At 37.9% G+C, this 12924-nt stretch overlaps 1 protein-coding gene across 2 annotated transcripts in view; it reads right to left on the bottom strand.

Moving 5' to 3' along the window:
- Positions 1-540: 540 nt before the first annotated feature.
- Positions 541-12924, bottom strand: part of LOC128800320 (GTP-binding protein 10-like) — a 59743-nt gene continuing 47359 nt past the window's right edge. The window contains exons 1-10 of one of the 2 annotated variants that reach the window (XM_053965456.1): positions 12720-12895; positions 12068-12261; positions 11883-11974; positions 10708-10852; positions 8129-8202; positions 7137-7189; positions 4169-4276; positions 3536-3613; positions 2487-2610; positions 541-1741 (exon numbers count right to left, since the gene is read on the bottom strand). In XM_053965456.1, the coding sequence (XP_053821431.1) occupies positions 1512-1741; positions 2487-2610; positions 3536-3613; positions 4169-4276; positions 7137-7189; positions 8129-8202; positions 10708-10852; positions 11883-11974; positions 12068-12261; positions 12720-12752 (1131 nt within the window). In that variant the 5' untranslated portion in view covers positions 12753-12895 and the 3' untranslated portion in view covers positions 541-1511. Of the gene's footprint in view, positions 1742-2486; positions 2611-3535; positions 3614-4168; positions 4277-7136; positions 7190-8128; positions 8203-10707; positions 10853-11882; positions 11975-12067; positions 12262-12719; positions 12896-12924 lie in introns of those variants that run through there. The other variant, XM_053965537.1, reaches the window with a different exon arrangement.

Raw genomic sequence — 12924 nt, 5'->3', positions numbered from 1 at the left:
TCCAGTCACGCCATGCTGCCTCTTAGTCCAAACACACTCCCACTCCCCCCCTTAATGAGTGAGGTTAAGATCGGTGTGTTCACAAAGTCTGGAAAAAACAAAATGCTATTATCAGCTATGAAATAGCCTGCAGAAATGGAGGTCGGGGTGATTTTATCACTCTACAACCCCCTGAAAGGAGGTTGTAGCGGGGGTCGGTCTCTCCTCTCCCAGGCAACCAGCAACAGGATGAGAGATGGCCTCAGTCGGTACCAGGGCAGATTCAGATTGCACATCACGAGGAATTTCTTCACAGAAAGGGTACCGGGCTGCCCAGGAAGATGGAGGGTAGAGGTGTTTAAGGAAACAGTGGACATGGCACTGAATGCCATGGTCTAGTTGACAAAGTGGTGTTCGGTCATTGGATGGACTCAATCTCACAGATCTTTCCCAACCCAACTGATTCTGCAATTCTGTAAAACGGAGTATTAAAAATTGACAGCCTATTCTTCGCATTAGGGAAAGCATATTAGCCCCAAACACAGTAAAATTAGAGGAAAATCACAGTAAGAACCAATACCAATGATAAAATAAATGCATTATGAGAAACAATACCTTTCTTCCCAGTGACTGCTTTAACAAAATTTAAAGAAGCAGGGTATGATACATATATAACAAAACTGGACCAAACTAGAAGGCTTTGATGTATTCAATCTTTTTTTGCTTTACAAGCAATTTAATAGCTTTAAAGTAGGAACCACCCTGACAATAAAGGATTTCTAACTTTTTTTAAATTAAAATGTGAGTGTGCCTTCTTATAATACAAAATCTAGAACACTAAATATTTCCAAAAATGTATAGCTCTGTTGAGAAGAAGCAGTTTTCTTCACCGAAACATAACATAAACCCAACAACTCCATAAAAGGAGGGAATCACAAGTTTGGAATCAGGATGTATACAACTAAGATGACTACAATAGGCACCAGCAGGTGTCAAAAAAACCTGCAGCATTACAAATCAGTCTTGCTTTTTGTGCTCCTGCAAGTCACTTCCTAGCAGCCACTGATATGTGTTTTCCTTTAAATCCTTAAAACAAACAAAACCCCAACAATCCAATGCCTGTCACAACAACAGAACTGGTTCACCTTAGAAGGCCCAGACCCTGGAAAATTCCTCCATCAAAAACTCCCCTTGGTTCTTCTGATGCCCACAGGACACCTAGAGTTGTTGAACTTGCTCCTTTGTGCAAGTTATACTCCCTCCATTCCTCTCACTTGCCGAAAAATATTCCAGGAATCAGCAGTTGTTAAGCAGTGCTTTGAGTTACACATACTTTGGTCTTTATATTGTTGAGCTTCGTAGGCAAAATAAATTAAGAAAACACCTTGTCTCTTTCCCCACTGGGCCCAACCCAAGTGCCAAAACAAATGGAGGGAAGCAGACAAATATGGAAGAGAGAACAATTAAATGGAAGGTCTGCACAACAAAGGCCTCATGTGCATAGTTAAAATATTAAAATGTGCTGGATCCATTCAGGAATGCCAGCTTCTATTCATTTGTCCTTCTTTGGAAGTTCGTAAAACCAGGAGTTTCTTTTTCCGGTATTCTTCATTCACCTGCTCTGCTTGCTCATCTATGGATTTTCTTAGACATGTTTTGAGTTCCTCAATTCCTTCTCCAGTAAATGTAGATATAGGAATCACCTCTCTGAATTCAAGAGTATTTTCTGGAATAATTTCTTGCTCTAGTAAATGAAAGAAGTCTGAAAAATTGTATTAAAAGAGTTAGCACAATTCCCAAATACTGTATCACTACAAAGCCCCTAAAATCCCATTAAATGCAGAAAATAAACTTTAATAAATTACAGTTATAAACAGCAATTAATATACATATTACCTGCTCAATTAGTCTTCTAAAATCTCAGAAGACAAGCAGTAATATAGCAAGTATGCCATTCTTAATGCTGCCATGAGAAGATTCTATACACTTCCAACGAGTACACAGAAATCCCAAGCTGCAGAATATGGGAGAATATGGTCTTAAGCCTTTCTGGTTTCTACACACTCCAGGAAAGAGAAAGCAATTCACCCGAATGTAATTGCAAGATTGAAGTAAACCTACACAGACCTGTCCAGAATTTTCATGTGTTTAGGCCAATGGTATATATGTCAGTGCCTATAAGGGGACCTTCTATGGAGGTTACTCTTTTTCCAGACACCTAGACTGGAAAATTATTCTCCCATATCATGGTTGGGAAAGATCATCTGGGATATCTCTATTTTATTACAATCCTTTCCCAATAGTGAAGCCATTACAAATTCATATAAACAGAGCTCTAAATGCAGGAAGTAATTTTAAACATACGTTCAAATAAAAAAAATTAATAGCTGACTTCAGTTTCAAACAACTCTGACTTCAGTTTCAAACAACTCTCTGCCAATGCAGAGTTATCCATATGAGATGTTACTACTACTTTTGATGACAGTTGTTGCTGGAATTTCATTTACCCTGAGGATTCTGTAGTTGTGTCATAAGTTCATCCAAGTTATCCTTTGCACAAGGCAAATCCATTTTATTAATGGCAAGAAGTGCAGGCTTTGTTACAAGTTCCTCTTTGTACAGCTCCAGTTCCTTAAAAGAAAAGTAAATTTCCCTTAGTAAGTATTTGTCTTTTAACAAGGGCTACTTCAATTTTACATCTCCTCTTGCATTTGTTTAATTGCCCAAATAGCCCTTCTTGCCCAAGCAGCTGTGAGGTTGACTCAGGTGCTCAAAGCTGATATATTAAAGCACAGGAGAAAATAATGTTAAGTGATTCAGCCATGTTTTTGCTTTCAGGTAAAAAGGCTAGCTCATTCTGAAATGCCTCTTACAAAAAGAATGAGAGTTTTGGTTTTTGTTTATTCTGACATTCATGAACACAAAATCAATTTCAGAAAAACTTCAGACCTATAAAACATAATAAATTGGATAGTGTTCTAATTCTTGAACAATTTAATATTAGAAAATCACAACCTGAATAAACTAAACAGCAATACATGAAATTTAGAAGATTCATCAACTTAAGTCACACAGAGATAAATTTAAAGTTACATAATATGTATAATTTTAAGCAGAAGCATAGTTAAGAGATGGAAACAGTGAATGTCTGCAAAGCTGGGGCCTGATGTCTTACCTATGCTGGTCTATGCAGTAAGGGCATCAAGGCAGGGCTTTAACTGTAACCACATATTTCTACTTCTTGAAATGCTAGTGGACTGGAGAACTGAAAATGCTGTGTCTTTTTACCTTTACTTGACTGTAAGAAATATCCCACATGCTGCATAGATTAATCAATTCTATTAATAATTATGTGGTACCCAACATAAACTAGAGTGGTTTAACCTGGACAAGTGAAAATAAAGACTTTATCATTTTGGAGAATGTCTTTGTTCACTGGCCTTATATTATAAATCCAGAAGACAAACTGACATTTGAATGTTTCTTGATCAAAACTGAGCCATTTTCTTGACTCAACACGTAACTACAACTGTCACATAGGAAGATGAGAACATACCTTTGTTAGAAGCAATATCGTTTCAAAGGCTGTTCTGAACTGAGTCTTCATAGACAGCTGAAACCCAGAAATATCAACCTGAAAAAGTTACATAAAAACAAGTTTTGTGGCGTAAAATTATGTTACAATATCAAGGTACTCTCCATCAAGTACTTTGCCCTAGAATGTCCATGGCAATTTGCTCACTCCTGGCCAAGTAACAGAAGAAACTATACAGCAAAGAAACATCGTACACTGGAGGTACAAACTGCTTAATTCTGATACAGTGTTTCTCAAAGGTCTGGTTTTTAAACTTCTTACAGGAATTTTGCAGAAAAAAAAATCATGCTTTTGTTATGCTTGGAACACTTCATTGTTCTAAATTAATTGGAAATTTTCAATGATAAATTCTACTTAAGAATCTACTTAAGAAATTTTCAATGATAGATTTTCAATGATAAATTCTACTTAAGAATTCTACTTAATTTATCATTAGTCATTTGAGTGGTCCATTCTGTAAACACAATTACAGCTGTATTTATCATAATCATGCAAATTATAAATTATTTTCTTAATTCCAACTATATTGCAATTGAGATATATTTCATTTATTGCACTTTGATTTCAATAAACTGTACATCTTATTTAACTTACAACTAAGAGAAGCTGCTTGGTTCTCTCTACATGTTTGAGAAATTTGTGGCCCATTCCTTTGTTTGCATGTGCACCTTCAATCAGTCCTGGGAGATCAGCTACTGAAATCTAGGAAAACAAAAGTTTTAAACAAAATACTTCCAGTAAGCAAACCCAGGGACTTTAAACTGTCAACAGTGATTATCATTCTACATAAACAAAAGAACACAGACAAAATAATATGCATTGGCTGTTTCAATACAATCTATCATTAGAGGCAGATTAAACAAAATGCTGCTATTGCACAGACTTGGTGCTCCTCATGTTCCCCCTGTCTATTTCTTATAGCTGTCTGCAAAGTACAAAATAGAGGGTAATAATACCTCAGCAGAGATCTTACAAAATTTAGCTATTACCTGAGAATAAAACAGACTCTGAAAGGTGAGCAGCTTAGGCTATCACATTTGTGTAGAATTCAAACTGTCACTGAGAAAGCAAATAAAGTCTGTTCCTTGTGGCTACAGAGTATCATTACTCCAAATACAAACCCACTTAACACTGCTCTCCTGGGCATAAGAAGATACAAGAATTTGATTTCTGCTCTTCAGCTCAAATGAGACTTTGATTAATCAGTCAGCTTCCAGGCAGAGCCCAGCAAAGACTGCCACAATGGTCAGAGACCTTGTCATTTTTTCAGCTGGTTGAGAGGGCTGTTGGACAGCTGAGGAAGACCAAAAAAAAGAGCAGAATGATACTGAAACCCCCAAAATATCTACTCAGTAAGTCACAGAAAGCTAAGACAGAGGGAAGGAAAGAAGGAAAGCTAAGACAGAGTGAAGGAAGTGGTAGGGTCTTCAAATCTATCTAATGCCCATTTAGACAGCAACCGGATTAAATTGAACAATGGCTGAAGCCAGCATACCATAAAATTTCCAGTCTGCTACTTATTGCAGAAGGGAGTTTAGATACTCTGGTAGAAAATGTACATAATTCTGCTCTGGTACTGAGACCTGAAACCCAACTCAGGTACTCTACTTCTGTGTCCTTTTTTTTTCCAAGCAGTAATGACAGACAGCACTAGGAAACTTGCACATATTTCCTTTTTTATATTGTACTAAGATAAAATGAGCAAATTGTTACATATCTCTTTAAAAATATCAATGTTCTGTAGGAAAACATGAGTCACTGTCCTTTGAGTAATACAGGAAAGACACCTCAATTATTGCTCTTAATTACATTGCTTATGTTTTGGTTTCAGCAGTTGCATTATGGAGAGTACTTCCTCATATTCCCAGAAGTTCCCTGTGATAACAACCCCTAGTTCCCTTGACTTCAGAAAACAGGTATTTTGTCCATATAGTTCCTATATAGCCCCCAACACTGTGGTATAAAAACCATGAACTGTAGAAATGGCCAACAATAAGAATCAGTGGCTGTGGTAAGAAAAAAACTTCAGAAAAGAAAGGCAGGAGTGCAAGTAGATCTCTTGCTGAAGAAAAATACACCAGTATGAGCAAGTGATCCTCATTCATGGCAGTTTTTTGAAAGGATTATGAAAAATCCTGTTTATTTGCAGCACAGCTTTCTAGGATAAGCTAACCTAAACTACCAGATAAAATGAATATATTTAACAAAATTCCCTTAAGACATATTGCATCTCTACAGGGGACCAGACAAACTAAACTTACTTTCTTTAATATGCACTTTACTTGAAGTTTGTTAAATGAAGGTTTCAAGCATCAGCTACTGAATCTCCCTAGCATTTTCAGTTCTGAAAGCAAAAACAGTAGTTTTTTATCTTTTCATATCTGAGGGTTATGTTTTTCTGGTTAACTTATCTGAAACCCTTTAATGCACTCGCCTTTTATCTTCAAAGTGATGAGTACAGTGCTGCATGTATCATACACTTCAAAAACAAAGTAAAAGCACATCAAAGAAGATTTAAGCTTGAGGAATGAAAATGTTTGCTGCAACTTTTAAGTGAAGCTGGGGTCCAAAATCTATTAGCATCTCTACTCTCATTTAGCACTGGTTTCCCCATCAGTGGATACTGTAGAAAGAATTCCAGGCACAATTATCTGACAACTTTTATCTGAAGAAGCTGGGTGGAACAGACTTCACAAAAATTTAAGTGGTAGGGCCATAAGTCCACCAGTCTTTCACAACCACAGCCTACCACAAAAGGAACTGGACCCAGCTGCCTGACGTCTCAGGTAGTGCACTATCCTGGCTGTTCAGGTAATCACTATCAAGTCATACTATTTTGGGTTTTAATTAAAAAACCCAACCCACCAAACAAAAAAAACCCTGCGCCCCAAAAAACAAACCAAACCAACAAAAACCCCACAAAGACAAAAAAATATACTAAAAGAAAGAACAGTCAACATTGAAAGCCATAACAAGAAGTTACAGTAGCACAGTTAAAATCACAAAACTCCCTGCCATTCACTCAAGTAGATCTTCAGCTATTGTACAAATCTGCCACTGTTTGCATTCTGAAAATTACTCACTCAGTCCAGAGCTCTCTGTACAGGCAACTTGCAAGAAATTTGCTTCTTCTAAATAAAAATAACAGGCTGGTCTCTGAAACAGTGATTTTTTTCCAAGTCCTAAACTTTTAAGAGTATACTAGGACACAGCACTCTCAATTCCATAAACAATTTCATACCTCTAAGATTGTAAGCCAGGATTAGAACCACAGAAGGAAGGTAAGGGAAAATGACAAGCTATCTATTAAAGTGACTTGAAATAAGTTCTACATCATAATACTGTACTTGGCTATGAAACTCTCTTATTATTACTTCATAAAACAGTACTTTTCTTACAACTCCTGTTAAGCCAGTGTAATTGCATTTGACATGTGCACATTATGGATACACATCTGAAAATACCTACAAGTTTTCATTCTCTTTCTGAAATTCTGTTAAGCAACATAAGTAGTCACTCCATATAACTTTAACAAACAATCAGAGTGAAGTTTCATACCAACCTGCTTATAATCAGCATACACGATCTTTCCTAGTTCAGGCTGTATTGTTGTGACTGTGGCAAGGGGACAGGAAGAAAACAAAACTGGTTTTAACATTAAAAAATATGTTAAAGTTACAAAACATTTAAATATTGTAGAACTTTCTCAGTGTATTTAAATTAAACAAATGTGCAGTAGCAAAAAAAGGAAATCTATAAATAAATAATAAGGAAAAGGAATAAAGAAAAAGCAAAATAAAATAGATGAAAATTAGACCACAAAAATCCAGTGCTTCACCAAGTCTTATCTCTTTCTGCATTTCTGCTCCAGTGATCCCAAAATGGGAACAGTGAAGGTAAAGAAGTCTCAGACACAAAAACTATTACCTAGACTATGGATTAGCTTCCAAACAGGGATAAAACAATGAAAGGTAAAGTGAGATAGGACTCTTCAAACTGAGAAAAGGTTGTAGAGAATTGGGAAAGGTGCAAAAAGGTCAGTAGGAATTATTAGTACTAGCACTCTTACTTTGTAATTAAAGAAGATCAGACAACAAATTTGAACTTACTGACAGAAAAAATACAAAAAATTTCTGTACATTTTTCAGTGGACAGATTAAAACCCCAAAATCTTCTCAGTTGCAAGTGGTAGCAAGTTCTAAAGCATACAACATATTCGGGCAAAGGAACTTGACAGTACATATTCTGTAGCCTGAGGATATTACACACCACAGTGAGTCTCAGTTGCAATAAAAGGGGCTGAGACAAAAATAAATGTTAAATAGACCCTACATTAACAGGTTGAAGCATTATGGGGCTGTATACATGAAAAACTGAGATGGGTAAAGGAACTGGACACTGAGGCAGCAAGTATCTCCTTGAAGTATTTCTTATAATTAAAAAGCCAAGCAACATTGCTACCTTATTCTTTATTTATAAACCTTTACCATAAGCAAGTCAGCAAAAAGACTTTTTGCTCTCGGGAAATACTACTGCTCTAGAGTATGAACTTACATGCATAATTTGCAATCTCAGGTTTGGCATGAGAAATCTTGCTTAATAAGGATGACTTTCCTGCATTTGGAAACCTAGAATGAAAGTCAGGATTGATACACTGAATAAACACCTATATGTTTCCTGTATATTTATTTCCAAACATATTCTTCGATGCTATCAACTCATTTTTGCACTCATTTACTCAGACTATTGGATTTTTTTACAAAAAAACAAGCCCCAGATCATTATGATTTACTTTTTGACATCAAATCTGGATAATTTTTCTAAATCCAACAATGCTTCCTAAGGATGCAGGCAGAAGAGTTATGTAAATACATGTGTAATATATTTAAGAGAAATCTTTCAAAGTCACTCAGACAGAAATACAGCATTACCATCCAGGTATACCTGGATTCACTCTTCACGTGCTATAGCTAATTTTGTAAATTATGCTTGCATTCTAAGAAGCTGTCATGCAAATATATCTTACCAGTTGGATTTACAGTCTCTTAGCAGACACATCAGGGTTTATGGAAGTCTACACTTTAAGTACCAATGATACCTATGCTAGAGTTTATCTAACATAGCAAAGCAAATGTAAACTCAGAGTGTGTATATAGACACACACGTGCACAGTTTATGTGTGGTTTTAAGGCAGTTGTATGAGGGATCCTGAAATTAGTACTAACCTGTTCTGCTACCAAGTAAACCTAAAAGAACACCTAGGAGCTGGTCTGTGCACACCTATCTGTTATAACATCTTCACTTTACAAGGGGTAGTTATACCTGCATCCTAAAACAAAAGTGCTCATTAAGGAATACACCAGCTTTTACAAAAGCTTCTTCACAGAATACATCTACCCACTGAAATGAAAACCTAAGACTGAAATTGTAAAACCTACTTTTTTTAAAGATTAACCTGAGCTGGAAAAGGCACAATAGCTTTGATCCATGTGAAACTTGAAGTTAATCCTGACATCCAAGGATAGACTACAGTCCTTATTCTTAGCACATACTCCATCCAGAAAGTCCACACAAGATTTGTATTCTAGTCAAATTCACAAATATTCATGTCAGAATGATCAAAGAAAACTCTGTCTACAGTCAACTCAACACAGTGACAAGACAGAAAGGCAGGTGTCTCATAGAAAACCACATAGTCTCCACTTGAATACATGGAAAACCATGGCCTGTTAAGAAGGCTGGTACTCTATTACAGGCCTTTATAAAGCGGCTGTACATAAATCTTTCTTAAAAAAAAGAAAGCAACCTAATGACTCTTTGTTATAATAGGGAAACTATTGAGTGCAGTTTTCATACACTCTGATGTTGAAAGGTGCCTTAAAGACATTCCAGAAGGTTACTCTGGTCATATACTCGAGAAAACACTTTGTTTCCACTGAAGTAGATTATGTTCTTTGAAGTTTAAATTGCAACCTGGACTAACACATCACAACCTGTACCTAAACTTGATGGGCCTTTCTCAAGTCTACATAGTTGTTTTTTTTTCACCTGATCTAACAGCAAACCACTCACAAAAAAGGCAAAAACAGCAAACACAAAGAGATCAAAGTACAACCACAACCACTGGAGGCTGATTCATATTCTTAATAAGAAAATTATATGCTTCTCTAATTGACTGATAATGATTTTTGTGTCCATTTTGAAGGCAAACTGTCAGCTGAAATACAAGATTAAAGAAGCATCAGCATCATAAAACTCCTGTACTTTCACATTGATCAAAACAAGAAAAAAGTCTGTCATGTAATTACTGAAGACCAATTGAAAATTATATAACTTTAGAGAAATTTTATATTGTCAAAATTATTTCTAATAACAAAAAAAAGAAAAATATAGTTAGTGTATCAATCTGTCTTCAAGTTTCCACTTTTCATTGGTACATACCAACTAGACTATTGACACCTCAAACTCATCATTTCATGTTTCCTATGTTTTTTTATTATTAAGGACCACAGGGCTGATTTATGTTAGCAGATGCTGAATAGAATAGTGTAGTTGTAGTACACTACAAATGTAGGTTGTTGAAAGCTTTCTCCAAATAAAAATATATTTATGTGCATTGCTATAAAGCAGCAACATCGATATGCAAGTCCTACTGTTCTAGTTTGTAATTACTTCCTTCCAACATTAGAAGCTGTTTCTTGGGAGAGTAGGAAACATAGCCTTTGGCATTCTCTTCTCAACTGCTGCTGAAAGGATCTACTTGTGCCAGTGCCATGAAGTTAAACTTGCAATATGCATTTTTCTTGATTCTGTTTTGCACCTCCTACCTACTTAATAAATATTGTGCTAATAATATTGTGGCCATCACTGCAACTGCTAAATACAATTATATTACTAATTAAGTATTATCATGATTCATGAAGCCCTTCACTCACCAAAACATAACAAATACTTTCAAATGTTAAAATTAATAGCTTTAAAGTCAATGTGATTTTTTCAAACTGCAAATAACTTAGGTGACAATACAAATGCAAAATTGACACTCATCATCCAAACTCTCAAATTTCTTTGAAGTTGAATTTGAAATGTACTACTTTGTTTTCTAATATTAGTTTTCAAACTACTGTACTTACCCAACTAAGCCAATATCTGCTATAAGTTTCAAATCAAGGTGAACAGTTCTCCTCTGACCTTTGCAAGGTAGAAAGTTTGTAGCCAATGAGCCTCCAAGACCTCCACGAGCTGCTAGGACTCTCTCTCCTGCTGCATTAAGCTCTCCTGAAAATAAATTTGTTAGTGAAAAAACACAATCCCCTGCAGTAGTTCAGTTGTGATTTTCCATTTAAATGTCTCCAGTTATGAGACAATTTTGTGTATACTTCCTAGCAAGAACTGTGCCCTCAAGGTCATGGTGATTTTCCTTGTTTGGCAACAAATGAAAGCCATCACACCCCAGTGTTCTTCTCCGTCATACAGTCACCTCAAGAAAACTGCAAGCAGGCAAAGTATGGCCAAGATGGAGGTTCTGAACCCTCCAGTATTTGAATTCAAAATTGCAAGGAAAAATATGCATTGATGGAGATGTGGTTCCCTTCAGATGATTTATATTTTTCCATTAAGATGCAGACTATGATATCTCCCTTAGAATATTTAAAACAACAAAAAAAAAGCACAACACTTGGATATCTTTAGCCCCCTGATATGCCTGCATCATAAATAAATCTTGCAATACATCCAATGTAGTTAAACAACCAAACCAGGGCAGTTTGGGAATTTAGTTTTAATTCTAAACAGTCCAAAAAGAAAAACTCTGAGAAACTGCAAAGGAACCATTGAGAGCCATTCCAAGAGTATTGAAAGAGATCTTCTGGTGAGTAAAAAACAGATATGCACTTTAAGTAACCTAAAGTGTTGACATTCAGCAAGGATCTTTGTCTTAAGCATTTTCATAATTCAGTAAAGATACAGGGACTCTTATTTGGGTTTATGGAGATGTAACTTATACGAGATCACGAATGGTTCTGTGGAGGATGGGTATGACTTCCAGCCTTTAACACGTGTTTCCAACTGCAAAGGACTTGTATGTAGTGATACAAATCAGCTACTGCTAATTTCTGGAAGGGGTGGGTCCTTGCTTTTCCAACAATTTTTACAGTGTATTTGTCAATTCTTTGGCCAAACAAAATAAAACACAGATGTATTTTGGAAAACATGTAACCATAAAACACCCTAGTTCTAGAAATTCACTAGATGTTATCAGTAAACGTGACAAACATTAGATACCTTAAAACAAAGCAAATGTTCTTACCAATCTGCTTGCCATCATCATCAATAACTGAAATTCCCAAAGGCACGTGAACTTCACAATCTTTTCCTTTTTCACCTTTTAGAGCTTTAACACTGGGAGAAATTAAACCAGGCTTAGTACCTTAAGCTGACATTTTGCTTTCTGGAAAAGTTGTAAATAACAACTTTCATTAAATAGATTCTTACCTGCTGTTGGCTCCTGCTCCAGCTACAAATCGCTTCTGGGGATATTTCTCCCTAATGCTCTTTAAGGTAGTCCTTTCTCGGGCGACGAACCAGACATCACCACCTCTTCCTCCTTCCCCTCCCAGATTAGGATAACCCATTCCACCAGTTCCTCCTCTCACATAGACCCGCAAATTGTCTATGAAGTTGCTGTACTAATAAAACAACAGTTTCAACATCAGTTAATTACGTTCTATTTATATTTCGCTTCATAGAAACATGTGTATAACCGCTTGGATGATCTTTCATGGCAATAGACGAAACTTCAGAAAGCAGAGCGTATACTTTTTAATCAATGTTTGGCATGTCTTCCCCGGCAGCGACACCTCACGGCGCGCAGGGCCCCGGGCAGCGGGCCGGGCCGGGCCAGGCCGGGCGAGCCCGGGCGCCGCAGACCCGCGTGTGCCGCCACGGCGGGACATCGCCGACGGGCCCTGAGGGCGCCGGGCGCTGCGGGCAGCACGGGCGGTGCGGAGCGGGACGGGATGGGAGCGGCCCGCGCCACCCGGCACACGGGAACTGCCGGAGAGGCCCCGCAAGCGCCAGCTCTCCCCGCCACCCAAGCGCCGCCTGCGGCACCGTCCGCACCGCTCCCCGGGCCGGCTGCACTGACCTTCCGCAGCGCCGCCGCGCCGCACCGCACCATGGCGGGAGCAGCCGCCAAGCTCAGGCCAGGGCTTGTGGCTGTGCAGAGAGCACGGGGCAGGAGGACGGGCTGGCTCCGGGCGCCGCACGGCGGCAGCGCAGAACCGGCCCCGCTCCGGCCCTGCGGACGCGCAGGCGCGGCCCGGCCCGGCCCGCCCTTGAGCTCCCGCCGC

Source organism: Vidua chalybeata, chromosome 1 (genome assembly GCF_026979565.1).
Source record: "Vidua chalybeata isolate OUT-0048 chromosome 1, bVidCha1 merged haplotype, whole genome shotgun sequence".
Lineage (NCBI taxonomy): Eukaryota > Metazoa > Chordata > Aves > Passeriformes > Viduidae > Vidua > Vidua chalybeata.
The sequence above is the reverse complement of the archived record's forward strand: the minus strand, read 5'-3'. Positions and strand labels throughout refer to the sequence as shown.